The sequence below is a fragment of the Papaver somniferum genome, chromosome 2, assembly GCF_003573695.1.
Source record: "Papaver somniferum cultivar HN1 chromosome 2, ASM357369v1, whole genome shotgun sequence".
In the NCBI taxonomy this organism is placed as follows: Eukaryota; Viridiplantae; Streptophyta; class Magnoliopsida; order Ranunculales; family Papaveraceae; genus Papaver; species Papaver somniferum.
Genome location: NC_039359.1, coordinates 30,898,144 through 30,915,850, shown reverse-complemented (window position 1 = coordinate 30,915,850; position 17,707 = coordinate 30,898,144). Strand labels below are relative to the sequence as shown.

General features: G+C 34.1%; 1 protein-coding gene across 3 annotated transcripts; it reads right to left on the bottom strand.

Annotated features, from left to right (window-relative positions):
• Positions 1-62: 62 nt before the first annotated feature.
• On the bottom strand, positions 63-5,744 carry LOC113347265 (uncharacterized protein YacP-like). Of its 3 annotated transcripts, none has more exons than XM_026590886.1 (10): positions 5,440-5,741; positions 5,201-5,260; positions 4,720-4,844; positions 4,430-4,596; positions 3,550-3,619; positions 2,791-2,845; positions 2,417-2,500; positions 1,955-1,993; positions 1,379-1,425; positions 63-402 (listed from the first exon to the last, which is right to left on the bottom strand). In XM_026590886.1, exons 1-10 carry the CDS (start codon positions 5,530-5,532, stop codon positions 297-299), a joined length of 846 nt encoding a protein of 281 aa, XP_026446671.1. In that variant the 5' UTR covers positions 5,533-5,741; the 3' UTR covers positions 63-296. The 3 variants fall into 3 exon arrangements, 1 of the variants encoding a protein (XP_026446671.1); XR_003358836.1 differs by having other exon boundaries at positions 340-402; positions 1,955-2,107; positions 2,221-2,500; positions 5,440-5,744; XR_003358837.1 differs by having other exon boundaries at positions 363-402; positions 2,221-2,500; positions 5,440-5,744.
• Between the last annotated feature and the right edge of the window lie 11,963 nt (positions 5,745-17,707).

The following is a 17,707-nucleotide window of genomic DNA, read 5'->3' as shown; positions in this document are numbered from 1 at the left end:
ATGCTAATGCATAGCGCATTGGAGCTTCAGTATAATACAGGCACCAGAACACTTTCTTGGGATTCCACAAAGCTAGTTTTCATTACGGAATGGGAAGAAGAAATCAATATACAGGAGCCAGGAAAATTCTATTTAAAAAAAAAAAAAAAAAACTGTGGATACAATTCTCGGAATATTACATTTATATTGACAGAAGATCACTTGCGATGACATATTTTCTTTGTGTAACTATTAAAAATTAACCTGGCTGTTGAAAAATTACACCTATATTACAGAAGAATACAGAGTTGATGAACTTATTTTGATTCCTTTTCGGACAGCTTCTTTTTAAGATCTCTAAGAGCATCAACTACTTCTGGCTCAAGATTATGCTTTAGCAATTTCCCTTGCATAGAACTTGACCTGCAACAAGTGGTATAAAATCACTATCAGATGTAACAATTGGTTCAACTGCTATTCTAAATACTGTTGGTTTCTCAAACCCATTGACAATTTTATAGGCCGACTTCGTACAACCAGCTGGTTAATATTTTAGTTACAACCAAGTTGACATGTTAGAACACATATTTTATGATGATACAGCAATCACATTTAATAATTAGGTGATGTTTCAGCAAAAGATCGGTTCTCTTCATCTGCTTGTACAATGTGCCACTTTCATCGGGATTCATAGGCTAACCTAACTGTGAAACATCATATAATTCCAGACGCCGCTGTACAGTCAAGTAATAATTTAGGAAATGAAAAGCAGTTTAACCTAACGGTTTTGTTCACCTATATTTTCAAAACTGCCCACTAACTACTGAACCAAAACTGATTGAAAAAAGCTTTATATGTTGTCTGACACCTAGTAGTAGAGTCATACCGAGTTTCCACTTTGTCCAAATCAGAACCAAAGGTACAAGAACAGTGCATGTCTTTCTTAAGGCTGTATGAACAATCTGATGTTTATTAGTTTATAGTTTATACTGACAGAGTCGGGTTAACTTAGGCACACATTCTGGAACGCAAGTCGCGGGCATATTATCCAGGGACTAATCGATAACAAGATGGTTTGCTTAATACCAAAACAGCAGTGATCAATGCTATACATGCTAAGAAATATTTCCAGACATGACACAATCAAAACCTAGATCGAAATAAAGGACAGAGTTTGAACTCCATTGCAATATAAACAGTTTACAGTTATACAAGAGAGATGAATAAACTGACTCCATCAATCTCTCTTTTAGTAGTATAAGTATAAAAACTCTTAATGCTCCACCAATCCATCGTCAGAAAATGTGCAAAACAGCGCAATTAATTCTGCCCCAACTATGCACCATTTTTTACTTGCAGAATGAAAAAAATCAAATATTCTATCAGGAAAGAGGCATACCTTTGCTCATCAAGCATCTTGTCGTACTCCTTTTGCGAGCTCTTTATCTACTCAAAAATGAAATTTCACACTATGAGATGATAGCTAGACGACTATCTAATTAGAGAAATCATATAGAAGAATTCATACATAACTAGTAATGCTCTCTTAAGCTGTGAGATATATCAATCATTAACTGGAAGATTGTCTACTCATACACATGGCAGCTGTGAAGCAGGCACCGTTGTCACAAGTTACGGAAACTATAGTTTGGTTTTACATCCATGCCACCGGTTGTTAATTTCTAATGCAGGGGTATAATCAAGAAACAGCCTAGATTAGAACTATGTTTAAAGCTCGAGAACAGAAAAAAACTCTTAATTGTGAGAAGCAGCCAATATACTATAAACAACCACTCAGGAGACTGAATATGCATTTATATGAGTATACTTACAGTAAGCAATCTGGTGCCCTACAGCCAATAGAAACTTGTAAAATTAAAAACAGGCAGCTTTGCTAACTAGAAAAGATGAGATGAGAACAAACATGCATTTTTGTTTACTCAATTCATCAAGTAGGATGAAAAAATTGTCTCACCTCTGAAATCAACGCTTTGCAACTCCAGATGAAGGCACCCTGGGAATTATGGTATCAGAGTTTATATGCATTCATATGACTGTCTAGATGCATAACTTGGAAATGGCAAATAAATACAAAAACCAATGCTGGAGAAATCCATCAACTGGTAGTCTGAACAAACATTGTAATGACAAAGCAATTTATGATGGAATTAAACTCATAGTGGCACTAATTTCAGAACACTAGTATGATAAAATAACGACCAGATTTACGTAACTCCATACCTTAAAGCATAATATGATATTGAGCCTCTAATATATGCACTTATCAAGTTATGGTAGTATTTCCATAACCATGATGGATAAAAGAATGATTATGAGACATTTCCTTCTTTAAGAAAAGGGCATAACCGATTTCATATCCACAATTATTTATTCAAAGGTTATCATTGGTGATTGAGACTACAAGAAAAACACATACTGCTCCATGTGCTGCATGCTGCTGGCAATGATCAGATGTCACGACCCAAACCTTAGGGCATCCGTCCTCCCTCAAGGCTGCAACCTGTACACATCACACAATATCGAAGCAGCTAATGTAACAAAACTTAATCACTAGCCGAAGTTAGAAAATAAAAGGAATTTAAGATGCTTAAAGGAAAAATAGACCAGGTAGGATATTTTATATTTCATCTGGATCTGGAAAAAAAAAGGATGACAATTCCCCGTAGGACAGCCATGACACCCGTGATAACTGATTGCCAGATTTATAAGTTACAACCCAGTATACTTCTTACAATACAGGAGGTCCTAGCATGTTTGAATTTACTCGAGAGTTCATTCTTTAATCCTTACCTCTTTCTCAATCCAGGCATCAGCACATGACTCACTTGAGAATACTAAATCAACCCTGCAACAACAGAATTGGAAATGCACAGTGTCAAACCAGTAATGACCGTAACAACATGATCTAGATTGGATAAATAAGAAAATAACAAGAGCTAAGTTTTAAATATTTCCAAGCCTTGATAAAGCAACTTAGTTTGAGTTTATCTTTGTGATCCCTAATCGAAGTTCATCTTAATATTCGATTGGCTAGGAAGTATATATGTACACAAAAATAGTGCATATGCCTGTAGAAAGACCCTGTTTCTCACGGTCATAAAAATTATATTCAGGGAATCTTAGTCACCTGAGAAAAAAATATTTTCAGAACACAAATTTTCCTCACAAGCAAGCACGTTTTGACCTGTGATTCAGCTATGAGCACAAATAGGTACGACCATTGGCCTAGGTGGCTACATGAAATGACTTTTTTGATCAGTTTTTAACCTGGTGTCACGATTGATGCAAGCTTATGGGAATTAAAAGATCTAGGTCTCAAGTTAAGCTGCCTCGACATTTTTCTAAGTGCATTGCACATTGATGTAGCTGATATTGAAACAGCTATTTTTAAAATTAAAATAGATGCAATAAGATTCATCTACTACAATTGAATATACTATTCAAAAATTCTTACTGCATGATGTCCCTTCAGCTAGCCAATGACCCAATATAGCAATAAAAGATTTATGAAATTAGGAGTTAAAGATGAATCAAGTTTAAAATATTTACCCTGCAAAATTTTCCTTGTGAGAAGGGAGTCCAGACATCATGGCATCAAAAACCACCACCACCTTTACTTCTGTACATTTTCACATATGGTGAGTGGTGGTTACATAGGCTACAAAACTCTGCATTAAGTAAATCAAGCCTAACAGTCAAACGAAAAACTGTCGAACAGTTCGCCATTCATAGCTGAAATTTACTGTGTTGGTGGCATGCTTTCAAGGTATTAATTAACAGGATAAGTACACATAAGTTTTGATTTAAGCATCCATGTTACACATGTCCTTTTTAGCATCTTTCGAGGATCATTTAAACATCTATATGATTCAGACGAAGACTACATAAACCACGTTGAAATGGCACAAGTATTCTTTGGTTTCAACCTTAACATACAAATAAAGCTTTTCTGAAATGCACCAGCCAACTAATTTTTAGTCGAGGACCGGGAATGCATCGTACAGTCATTTTGGATTTCCTTGTTAGATCACTATTATACACTTGTTGGCTGCTCAAGTAAGAACCTCACTGATGAGTAAGTAATAATCCTCCAAGGAATTAGAACATGTGATATGTCACTCAACCTTTGCACTACAATCTATAAACTATTAATCAAGCACCACGAAATAAAAATATTTCACTGTAAACATAGGTGTGGAAGGAGTTGAATCAAATCTTGTAGTAATAACTTGCTTTTTTCATTTAACTTTGTACATCAAAGTAAACGAAAAAGAGAAGAAAAGGAAAGGGTGAAAATCTTTGTTCAACTGGGATAAAGGCCTTCATATGCCTATGGAGTTGCTTAGCCCCATAGTAGTCTGGGTGACAAGTAACAACAAGACTTCTGGGTAAAAGTAATCGAATAAGGTGTATGAGATGGAGAACGAACCTCTCAACATACTGAACGAAACCAACTCATCAACAAGCTTTTGGCGAGCGATATTCAGCCTTCCACTCATAAAATACTTCTTCAGCTTTGGCCAATAACCACATACATTGTAACCATCAACAAGTAAGACAGGAACAACAGTCTCCAAGTCCCAACCCTGGTGAGTGCTACAACACAGGGTGAAACAACCCAACCGTTATTATATAACCTCTTGAAGCAACAAGAAAATGAAAATACAGTAATGAGTCTTTCAGCAATCGAACAGAAGATAAGAAAAATGAAGGAATTACTAGTAAAGGTTCATGGTAGGATCTCGATATAGTTCTTCATCATCAAAAAGGTCGTCCTTGTCCACTTTCTTCTTACGATATTTAGTAGCAGGCTTAGGTGCTCGGGATTTGTTTGACTGGTACTCCTGAAAGATTTTAGCATATAAAAATTAGAATAACAAGGTGTTAGCGCAGTTATGATTTGAGCAAAACCTGAACTTAAAATGCTGGTCAAACCACAGAGCAAATGAAATATCAAAACATATCCACAACAATGATCAATGCTAGCAGGCCAGTTTTTGTAACCACAGTAGCTGACCATGCGATGTACAGTGAATGTTGCAAGATATTGCAATTTCTGACCACGTGAAGTATGATATCTTTGAGGTCATAAAAAGTGATCTGCCTTGCACATTTGTTTTCAGCTGCCTCATCAGTTAAGGTGTGTCATTTTTAGTTCAATTTTATGCGCAATATAAGTCGGTTAGTGATTTATTCTTACCTTCCACAACTTCAAAAACTGCAAATTCTGCTTGATATTTGATGTAATCCTTGGAGGTTCCTACAAAAAAGAATAGAATACTTGTTAGACTCTTAAACTCAAAATCAAATTCATACTGACACTCACATCAAATTCAACAACCCTGGTTTTGTCAAAGATATAAATTCAATCTTCAATACACTACCAATTATTACAAATTCATTTATAAAATAAATCAACGAAAACCATTTCAAACTGACCTTAGAAGAAGAAGAATCGGGATTCTTGGTCTTGGCGAAGACATTGAAAAAATAATAAGAAGAACGAGATGTTGGAAAAGAAGTAATTTTCATGACCTAATTTCCATGAGTTTCTTATTCTTAATATTTGCCTGCTCAAAGAAGTATGCAGTGTGTATTATTTAGTAGTCTTATGACTCTCCCAGTTGAATAGAACATGTGAAAGGAGAGGATAGCGATAAATTGTTATACATCTGGATAATATTATACCCAAGTTGCAGCGTTGGGTACTTTAGTTTGGAGTTTGGACTGTTTGTGAAACTGTAACGTTTCTCTCTCTCAATATTGTACGGGACATGGTGCACCGTTTACGGAACATTTTCTTTTTATTATTATTTTTTTATTTTATTTTTTTATGGGAAGGTTAAAGTTAAATTTCTTGCTAGATTTTTGGATTTTTTTGGTCCAAATGAGTCGCAATTCTCGATTCTTTAATCATTGAGTCCCTACATTTTGTTTGTGTTGATATATTGTACTCGAGCTTGTGGGAGATTTTGAAAAATATTTTTCGCCTCTTTAATTATGTTTTCCGTCTTCCACTGAATTTCCAAAATTTCATTATTTATTTTATCCGTTAAGAGCTTGTAATTTGTAATTATAAACATAACAGATAAAATATTATTTTATAGCCATTTACCCACCTTGAGTAAAGAATTCTGCCTCTACACGAATCATCGAAGTTGTTTTATCCCAACCAGCCGCAATATGCATGAAAGATTCCTGATCCATAGAGAATAGGATAAAGACATAACTCATTGTAAAGTCTTCTTCTCTAAAGGAAACATCAATAAATATTATTCAATCCGACTTTATTTCATACCACAAAAAATTACTTTGAGGATTTGGATTTTTTTTTTTGGCATCTTGGATCTGATTAGTAAAAGATATGTATTGAAAGAAATTCTTAATTTGGGTTATTAGGCTTAACGGGTCTGGGTTAATTTTCTCAGAAACTATTGAACATATGTAATTCCAAATAAACCACAGATTGGTTGAAATCCAATCTTTAACCCGAGTGATTATAGATTCTAACTTGAACCGGGAAGTAATTGAATCCAAGCAGGAGCCGAATCAAATTGCTCTTGCAAAGGCGCATTGATGGAAAAGGTGATGTTCGGTTTTTTGAGCTTCATAATTACACATTTGGAGCTTCTAAGATATATCCGGTGTGTGAGTTACTAATCTGTCTGAAGTAGGGAGAGCTTTCTGGACTAATTTCCATATGAAAAGTCTAATTCTGGAAATAACGGGTAATTTCCATAATTTTTTCCATGGGAAATCTGAGTCCTCTTCTCCTACTAGTTTTACCAAATAATTGTATACATTCTTTACCGTAAACCGACCTGATGGGTGATGTTTTCATTTGAATTCTGGATTTGAGAAGTAATTGCTAGAATCATTTCTTTATTTTATGTGATGAACAGAGAATCTATTTTACAGTTATTCCAAGAGCCTTCTGGGGACATTAAATCTTGGACTAGCAGTGGTGATAGTTCCTCCATATCATCGGGTTTAGGAATTATGTTTGAATTGGGTAACCATTTGTCTTCCCTGATTTTTGTAAAGGCTCCATTTTTTCCTTGCCAGAAAAAAATATCCTTTATTATATCAATCCCTTTTGAATATTGATTCAAATCCAAAATAATTGTGAGGCTCTAGTTGAATCGAAGAGGCTTATATTAGGGAAATATTCGGCTTCTAGAAGTTTGGCTAGTAGTTGGTCTTTTCCGGTGACTAACCTGCTAGCTAGTTTTGTTAGGAGGGAAATATTGACTTGATGAGGGTTTTTTATTCCTAGTGAAAACGCGGAGGTACCAAAATACACCACCACTTTTTTCTTAGGCAATCTGTATGGACAAACTCAATACAACTCCGAGAGTGAAACTCAATCAAGGAATAGTATCTTAGAGTTAAATCTCTCTCACTTGCGATTAAAACGTTTACAGAATCAAATCCGTGAACCTAACCACAAAGAGATAACTTGGACGGTACCAAAGATCAATGTCAAAAATCAATCAAGTTGTATCCAACAAACTAGGTCGGATGTCTCTACTGTGATTTATCAGCGCACAACCTGTGATATTTCAATTATAAGGATAAACAATATAATGGGGAAAAAGAAATAACACAGACACCAGAAATTTTGTTAACGGCGAAACCGCAAATGCAGAAAACCCCCGGGACCCAGTCCAGATTGAACACCAAACTATATTAAGACGCTACAGACACTAGCCTACTACCAGTTAACTTCGGACTGGAATGTAGTTGAGACCTAAAAGGTATCCCAACGATTAAGGTAAATTCGCTCTCCTTACGCCTCTTGAATCCCAACAGGACTCCGTGCAATTGATTCCCTTAGCTGACGTCACACCAATTAAGAGTTTCTTCAACTCAATTGAATAGTTCCAAATCTGCCTTCCACAGATTAAACCTATATATGATTTTCTTTTACAATCAAATATGTGAAAATCGATAGCAATAGACAAAGTCTAGCTAACCTCAAAATCTGGACTTATGCAATTTGAAGTGCATCCTAGATTATTATTCACCTCACAAGTATAAAACATGTGGAATCAACAAAGTGTGAGACGAATAAAACTTTGATTATTTCTATCAATCTTGATCAAGTGATAAATCAAGAATCGATTAAGATCAGGATACACGAGTTATCAAGGAAATATAACTTGACCTGGCTTCACGAATCCCTATGGATACTTTGTAGTCTCCAAAGCCTAAAAGGGTTAAGAAGACGACTATATATACAACTAGGACCAATGTAGTCAATATCGGCCATATCGGCCGATATATCGGGGATATTTCGGATATATCGGACCAGAACGATATGATAAGAAGGATATCGGGGATACGATATTCGCCCGATAATATCGGCCGTATCGGTCGAATATCGGCCGTTTCGGTCAAATATCGGCCGTATCGGTCGATACGAAATTTTCCTACATTTCCTGATATGAGACGGTATTGGTCGTTTTCTATAAAGTTTAAGGGTAATTTTGGCAAAGAAAGTCTTCCAGGTGGTAGTAGAGGTGCATGTAGCTCTCGAAGCAAGTCTACTAAAGTTACTCTTTTGTTTTTTGATAAAATTGATGTTATCTATTATATCTTATCCGAAAATGTGTGGAGAAATGTTTAATATAAAATTATAGTCTCTAAATCTAGAACCGATATTTCAACGATAATATCCCCGATATAAAATCGTACCAGTGTATCGGTCCCGGCCGAGATGAACCGATATCCGATATTAACTATATTGACTAGGACACACTAAAAAGTAGTGTTGGGACTCAAAGATCCCAGTTGCTTGAAGTTATCCTTTTATAAACATTCATAGCATAGGTTGCTTTAGGTTTAAGCTAAGATAGCTTTGGAACCAAGCAAAAAATATTCACCGTTAGTTGAATCTTTGAATCTGATTCACATAAACAAGATATACACTTTGGTTAGGTAAAACCTTAACCGAACCGTGTACAAAGACTATGTTAAACATGGTTAGCTGAAACTAGCCGGTTTCAACTTAAAAGTTTAACATTCCTTTTCATGAACACATAAGACATTAACTTTGAGTCACAAACATGTGATCAAATAAGCCTAATGTGTTTATAGAATTACTCAAATCCTAATTATCTCGTAGAAATAATTTAAACACACTTGAAGATATAATCGACATGGTTATTAGGTGTACAAGGTACAAATACCATTGTCGTTTGTGAATTCGTTCAGTCACAGTATGAGGTACCTATTTGTAAACAGTTAACCAAACCGAGTTCCGGAGTTAACATAAATTTTTAAGTTTGTGTACCGGTTAAAAACCTTAAGACCGTCGCCGGTTCCGTAGTTCAAATAACTAAATCGGTTTTTGTACCGGTTTGGAAACACATAATGTTTCAATTTATGTACTGGTTTAGAAACAAACCCGGTTCAGTAACCACAATTCAATAATGGTTTGCGTACAAGTATGCATACCTATTCGGTTCACGAGTCAAACAAATTTTCATATGATATATATAAGAATATGTGTATCACAAATCTGTAAGTTGATATATATAGCTACTCCGTTACGTGTACGAATACGGGTTCAGACATATAACAGTTTCCCCAGTTTGTAAGACTGATACCACTGTCTTGTATCTGAATATATAGTAGTTCTAAATTTCTCTCTAAATCGATTTGAAACATTCCTGAATAACACCAATGACACATATCACTGTTCCAGGCTATTTCTGAATGATAAACTTGAATCATGATTTTGATTCCGAAAAATAAATTGTCCTTAACCGAAATTTATCAAGTATGGACAAAATTTCATGAAGCTTGGTCATTATATTTCGAGAACTAAGATACACTTGACTCAAAATTATTGTTTATGCATAATAGTCTAATTAATTATGCGACATCGTCTCAAATGATAGAAAAGTGAACATAACTTGAGATATAGGTGGTTCAGTCTTCACATACCTTTTGTTGATGAAGTTTTTCAAAAGCTCCGGTTGATCTTCGCCTTCAAAAGGTAGAACGCAACGATGATTGTTGTGATCCACTATTTCTTAACTACATTTTTATCCTAGTCCGGGGCTTAATTAATTGTAGACTATAAATCAAGATATAGTTTATGCAGTTAAATTTGATAACAAGCTTGAGACAGCAACACTTGTGAGTTCGACCAAGCAATGCTCTAACAATCTTCCCCTTTGTTAATTTCAGTGACAAAACTATTAATACATATGGATAAAAAATAAAGCTTCGACAACTTATTGAATCCAACATGTCTTGATTTCCTTGGCTTCTTCAACTCCTTGAACTCTTTGTAATTTCAAGCTGCAATGATTCTGAATGTGTCCAACTCAGCATCATTGTTGTTGAAGAACCGATTCCATAATAATAACAACTTTTGAAATCAAATATTTTCAATCGTCATTATACAGAAACATAACATTACTCCTTCTCTAATGTTCAATTGTATCTCAACTCTGAAGTAATACTACGGTGATATATCCCCCCCTCCCTACATAATGATAAACCATATGTATGTAGTATAAAACTACTAAATAATCCCCTCCCTCTTTTTGTCAATAAAATTGACAAAGGTAAGAAAACCGCGGGATTGTAATGAATACAACCAAAAGATATGTCAAGTTTTAAGGAAGTATTGAGATTCCACATTATAACATAGTTAAAAAGCAACTCATCATATCAATTTTTTTAGATGATATCACATAGTAATAAATATTTAGCGCTCATCTAAGAGATTAAAAAGATAAAAGCATCCTCTTTCAAATTCCACAACCACACACCCCACAAAGATATAACAATTGAGCACAAGTCCCCCTTGGATGTCATTCACAAGAGAATAACATGTGTGACCTTACTTTATAAAGACAAGGATTTTGTTGGACATTAACAAATCACATGGATTTGTATCCGAAAATCAACTTAAAATAATCTTTGTACCAGTTATGGACAACAAATAATTTTGAACGATATGACTCAACGTAAGAGAATCTTACGGAGTGTGTCAAGCAGTAAAAACAAAGAAGTGTGATCACGAGTAGATCAATACTGTGAGAAAATTCTCAAAGAGTTTGTTCAATTTTCTGTTTTCTAAAAACATAATAGATTCAACTTCTGAGCATATATGAAATATCATCTCGATTCAGGAAAACGTAAAGGCACATATATTTTATAAGACTTTTGTACTAAATAAACTAATAGTGATTACATACTGCAAGTTCATCTTCCAACAACTCTAAAATTTACATAAATAAGTCTAGAAACATTCAAGATGAAAATTGTTGGAAATAGCTTGTGTAATCACAATTTTTGCTATACCAAACCCTGGTTATCCTTCAAAAATAAGAATAAATTCTTACAAGAAGTTTCCTAGATAATAAATGATCTAAAAGAGTTTTACTATGGGATTCCCAAATTATTTTCATAGTTTACGTAGTCATCAAGTTCCTCTTCAATAAGATCAAATTTGGATTCAACAAGTTTTATTTTCTCCTCAAGACTTTTTGTAGAGGCTTGTAGTTCAGAGCTTAGTGCTCGAACTTGTTCTAGAACAAAGTTCAATTTGAGAGACAACTCATCAAATTGAGAACCAAGTTGATTGTCACAAGGTATAGTTTCACACTTGTTTTGACATTAGTCACTCTTTGATGATTCAAACCGAATTTTACTCGTGGGAAATTGCACAGTCCAGACTTCATCTTCCTTGTTTGAAAAACTTAGAGAAGACATGGTTACCGTACCCTAGTTTGAAGTTCTGAAAAAGGAAACTTTTGAGAAACCGGTTACGAACCCTAAAGATCGGATATATTAAAAGAACCGGTAATTCATATTTTATCCTTTACCCTAGAAGTGATATGTTTCACATATGATGTGTCAAAAACACATGATCACGGGGTGTGCAAGTATTTTACATGACCTGCCCTTTACTTAGCTCAATAAATAAATTCAGGGTACAAGAAGTATCAGACAAGTTATATCATGAATTGTTTTTAGGGAGCATGGATCAACCCTTTCACAATTAAATACAAGGCATACATATGATATAATAAATTTGACCATTATTCCCCTTATTGAGTTGTTATTCTCATCCAAGGGTGAGATGAGAACCAACTGAAGGGTTACTGCATATGATGGTTTCATCCCCTTTGTAGAGGATCCGGCGGCTCTTTAGAAACATATTTATTGAACCTAGGTCTTCTATGTACAAAATAAAGAGCTTAAGAAACAAGAAGTGAGTCTATTACCTTTGAATTCCGCAAGTTTTTATTGAAATTGTTGGTTGATTTTCGTAATTTGTGAATCATATTGTTCAATTCTCTTGAGAGTTACGTCTCTTACCTTTTTTGAGCTTTTTTCTATTTCTGTCACAATGAAGATGATTAAAATTGAAGAGGAAAATAAAGTTAAACTAAAGTCTTACTTGTTTTTGCCATATAAGATGCGCAATAGATCATCCACTTATTTAGTATGAGTACTATCATCTTTTGCTAGACACATCTTTACGACATTACCAAAACCTTTACGCTCACCTGCATAATTTTGGTAGGAAATTAGGAGCTTTAACTGTGAATGTTTGGGAACAAATAGTTTTGGTTTGGATGTCGCGACATATTTTAATTAATCTTGTATTTTTGATTCTCTTTTTAATACAATCTTTGGACTTAATGAAAAAAAAAGATCACCTGCAAAAAAAATTCCTGACCTGTGTATCGTTAACATTAGCTTTGCTTGGTTATCGTGCTTTTTCAAGATGACAACGAAATTCCGAGGCATTATGTTTCCATGTAAAGATGACAGCCACCTAAGTCCCCCATCCCAGAAAGAACATCCCTGTGACGAATGCACCCAATAAAAACACAGTTGTTGTCAATATGATTGAACATCTGAATATCTAAAGCAACTCAACATTAACAATAAATATCTTAGGTGAAGAAAAAAACTAATTACAAATAGTTTGGAAACCATACTTGCTGGGTAGGCCATTTACTTGTAAAGAGCAGTCTTTTTGTTGAAACTCATGGTTATCTTCCGGATTTAGATAATTATCCGAGTTAGCCCCACTGGTTAGATGTTTAAGCTCTTTAAAATTCAAAGAATACTGATCATTAGCATGATATCTTATTCCATTAATTACGACGTTCCCTAGGTAATTGGCCGACTGTTAAAGGAGGCTTTCTATGTGACGATGAATGTAGTTCTTGTCCGTCACAACAAATGTAAAAGAAAAATGAAATCAATTATTTTTCTTCACAATTTCATCAAATTAAGAGATAAATTGTGTTTATGAAAGAAATTGATCAACAATTTGCTTCAGGTACATTCAAAACAACCAATTCACAGTTCAAAGTTCATCAAAATCTCCAGTAGATGGATTAAAATCGATCAATTTCACTATCTTTATCATTCAAAATATATTACTATATGTATAAAGGGAACTCCCTTTACTACAATTTTTTTGAAGCTGCAAATTATGTGTTACCATTTTACCCCCGTATCTTACCTAATCAATACACGTCTTATAATTAAAATGAGGGTATATTAATAATTTAGGTTGTTTACAAGCAACATTTTCTGTTTAGAAATTAGAAAGGACCCCAACTCACGTGCCTTTGGTTTACAATGTGACCAATCTTTATGCACGACTTCTAGTATTAAAAAAAAAGAACTCTAGATTAAGAAAAGTCCATTTAAATGAGTTAATCAGACAAAAAATAACTGTTCCAACCTAAGGCAAAGACAAAATAAAGTACATATTTCATCGATTGAACCTTTTATTTGAGTTAATTCTAAAAACGTTCACAAACAATATATGTTTTCGATGAGAAAAACATAGTATTGTAAACTCATCACTCTGAAAACGATTAAGTGTTTGGTATGGGATTCACTAGTCCAATCCAATTGTTTACACCCAACCGGTCGAGCCTACCGGATCACTTACAACACTCAACACATTGAGTATGATTATTTTCTTTTTTTTCCTTTTTCGAAGAAGAGTTGAATTTTATGGAAGACATTAAATTGAGTCACTGACTACTTCAATCTCTTCTACTGATGCTTTCGATTCTCTCGTATATTACGTTATTAGATTACAACCGCATTTCTCATTACCATTCCACATGATGAATAAAATAAAAAGACATAATATATGATAAATTAATATATTAACTTGCGCATTAATTTCTTACCCGAAGCTCAATCCCAAAAACCCATTCCTTAAAGAACACCATGATTAAAGATAATCAACTTTGAGGCAGAAAGATGGTTGCTTTTTATAAATCTTTCAAACGTTTTATTTTGTGGGTTCGGTTTGATTTTGTTATAAAAACTTACTGGAAAATCCTTTATTTTGGGTTAAATTTTAATTAGGAGACAGAGAAAGAGTTATCCATGTATCTTATGTGTGTTGAGATTTGAGAAAGAACCGATGGAAAGAAAAGCATATAGCGAGAATTATAAAAGGGAAAGGGGATAGTAAAATTACTGAAGTTGGTGAATGGTTAATAAGGATACACATGGTTATGATTAAATTCCACGTGTGGCATATATACATGAGCTCGTAAAATTACCCGAGTTATATTTGGGTGAAAATACTGATCGAATCTTTGTACACGAGTAAAAAGAATTCGTGGAAATTTGTGAGGAACTCAAGTTGGATTCCTCTCTCTTCTATGAACCTATCATTAAGATAATATATATGTGTAGCTCAACACGTGAGATCAACGGTTAAAGACACTAGTTTTGATTTAAACTTGTATTTTCACTTTTTTAGTAGGACTAGACTAACCTTTATTTTCTTTCTGTTTTACTAAATATATATTCTTTTGAAAAATTACCGTTTAACGTCAATTAAATTCAGTTTACATAATTAACAAATCTACATGATGTGGCAGTAAATCCTAACAATTCCATTAATCCGGAAGTATATCATTTCCTGTATAATATTTTTTTTCCCTAAAATAAAGTTATTCTCCATAAAACCCAAGACCCCACCTAAATATCTCTCAGTTATTTTTTTTTATTATTTATATATCATGGCTGTATCCGAGAAGTTCCTTTTTTTCTCATATAAAAAAGTGCCTTCTATGAGTGAGATCATGATTACTCTAATAGTTATATATAGCGGCAATAAGGTGAAAGTATGAGATTAACTTTGTATTGTAATAAGTACGAAAATAGATTAGCCTTGGAGATGGGGTTCCAAGTAACAGATGAATTGGGGGATCATGAATTTATATTTGTAAGGGGAAGGTTTGTAACATGTGGTCATGTTTGATTTTGAATAATGTTTGAACATCAGTTTGTTTCATATTCATTTTTGTGTATGATGAAGTTATGTGATTAGCTCTTGTGTGTTTATGGTAGAATTTAGAATTTAATGTGCCATTTGACGGAAACAATGTATATACCATACAAGTTTAGCAATTTTCAACATCGTTTTGTTTCATTCAATTATTGTTATTACCAATTATCTTTCCCATCACCAATTATCTTCTTCTGAAATACCCACTTGAACGCATTGTACACCCACTAAATTTTTTGGAAACTTTTGTGTCATCCTAATGACCATAGGACTCCCTTATGATGCTGAAATACCCGCTTGCATGAACTAATTATAGTTGTGTTTCGAGTGATAAATTATTTTCTCACACATGTTTAAAGTGGTAAACCGTTTTTTCACCCGTGATAAAATAATATTTCACCTGTGTTTCAAGTGATAAACCCTTTTTTCACCCGAGTGATAAATCTTTTTTCACTACTGTTTCGAGTGATGAATCTTTTTAATAAGTGGGGTGACTTTTTGGTTTTTACCTATGATTTGGGTGACAATTGCTTGTTTGGATTGATTATACCTGATTTTTTAATGAAAATTTGGATTTTCATAAATCTCCCACCTGTGAAAATTTGAATTTTCCTAAGGCTCTCACAAATGATCGTGATAAATAATGAGCCAAAAATAAATTAAAGGGAGTCAATATTTTAGGGAGGTCAAAGGAGTTTTTTAGGAATGCTAAAAAAGGGTTTAAACATAGTTAATTTATCTTCTTAAACTCTACCAAGTTTAGTTAGGTTACAAAGAGCATAATGGTGTGTTTGGTTGTAAAAATCATATTTCCAAAGAATATATAATTTCATGGGATTGTAAATATGGTGAATCATGCACATTCCTCGTGTGTTTGGTAACTAAGATAAAATTGTTAGAATTGTTAAAACAAGCTAATAGTGTGCGAAAACGGCTATTGTCATCCTCTAAGAAAGTTTCAATGATTGAAATAGAGTTTAGAACTATTGGATTATGAACATATAATGCTCTAAGAAAGTTTCAATGATTGAAATACAGTTTAGAACTATTGGATTATGAACATAGTATGCTCTAAGAAAGTTTCAATGATTGAAATAGAGTTTAGAACTATTGGATTATGAACATAATATGCATTCTTGCATGTGTGTGATCCATGACCGGAAATATAGTATGCATACCCGTATGCGTTCTTGTAGTTGTGGAATTCCGGGTACCAAGTACACATACCAGTACGCATACTTGCGTAAGGTATAGGTCCGGGAATTTCTGATGGGTTTTGGAACTGTACTAAGGTATGCGTACCCGTTTGCATACTGGCGAACCCAAACTCAGACCGGCTACTTAAGTATGCGTACCCGTTTTCATACTTGAGTGGTTAAAGTTCTAAAATCAATTTGTTCATGAACTAATACATTTATATATTAAGGAATGCATTCGTTGCAAACCGTGGCCATAATGTTCATGAATTGATTCGAGTGAATCAAAACGATTTTGCTTCAATTGTGTTCTTGTGTACTTCTATGAGAATATAACAATTGAACAACTCTTTAACTAGTTTCATTTGAGTCATTGAAACTAGTACTAGTTAGTTATGGTTAAGATGAATAAGGTTGATATGAGAGTGTTGATATAGCTAACCTCGGTTAACTACTGTTGAGGCAACATGGTATACACGTTTAGGCACGGTTACTTAAACCTAAAAGTACATTTCATTAGTGTATAACAAGCTAAGTTCGATCTAACAGTTGAAAGATATTAACTTGAGTCTAATCAGGTTTTCATCTAACGGTTAATATTGAATGCTTTGTTACCAAGGTAACTTAGATTGCAAACCCTGATTTGAAAACTATATAAGGGAGAATTCTAGCAACTGGGAAACCTAATCCCCACAACTCCCGTGTGATACTAGTTACATAAGCTAGAGCTGATTCTCCTTTAACCTTAGGTTTTTCATGAAACCCTGTAAGTTAACGACTTAAAGACTTCATTGGTATTGTAAAGCCAGACCCAACTATTTTCTCTGCATTTGCGTGTTTTGATCTTACTTATTCTATCGTGATTGAGTATTATCTTTGCTAAGATTTGCTTGAAATTTATCCCCGATAGGTAAGATTAAAAGTAGTCACAAACATCTTTGTCTCATCGTTTGTGATTCCACAATATCTTGTTTCGCTACCATACGATTAAGATTATTGTGAGATGATTGATAATACTAGACTGTTCTTCGTAGGTATTTCTGTGTGAGACAGATTTATATATTCCAATAGACTTTTCTGTGTGAGACAGATTTGTTTATCAAGTCTTCGACTTTGGGTCGTACCAACTCTTGGTTGTAGGTGAGATCAGCTAAGGGAATCAAGTGCGTAGAATCCTGCTGGGGTTCAGAGACATAAAAAGCGCAAC

What these genes read in the sequence shown, in the direction of transcription:
- LOC113347265 (XM_026590886.1), bottom strand. Translation starts at nt 5,532, where the DNA reads ATGAAAATTACTTCTTTTCCAACATCTCGTTCTTCTTATTATTTTTTC. An exon ending in CCTACCATGAACCTTTACTA is followed by an intron (nt 4,597 to 4,719) that starts GTAATTCCTTCA and finishes CCTGTGTTGTAG; the next exon opens with CACTCACCAGGGTTGGGACT. An exon ending in ATGCCTGGATTGAGAAAGAG is followed by an intron (nt 2,501 to 2,790) that starts GTAAGGATTAAA and finishes TGATGTGTACAG; the next exon opens with GTTGCAGCCTTGAGGGAGGA.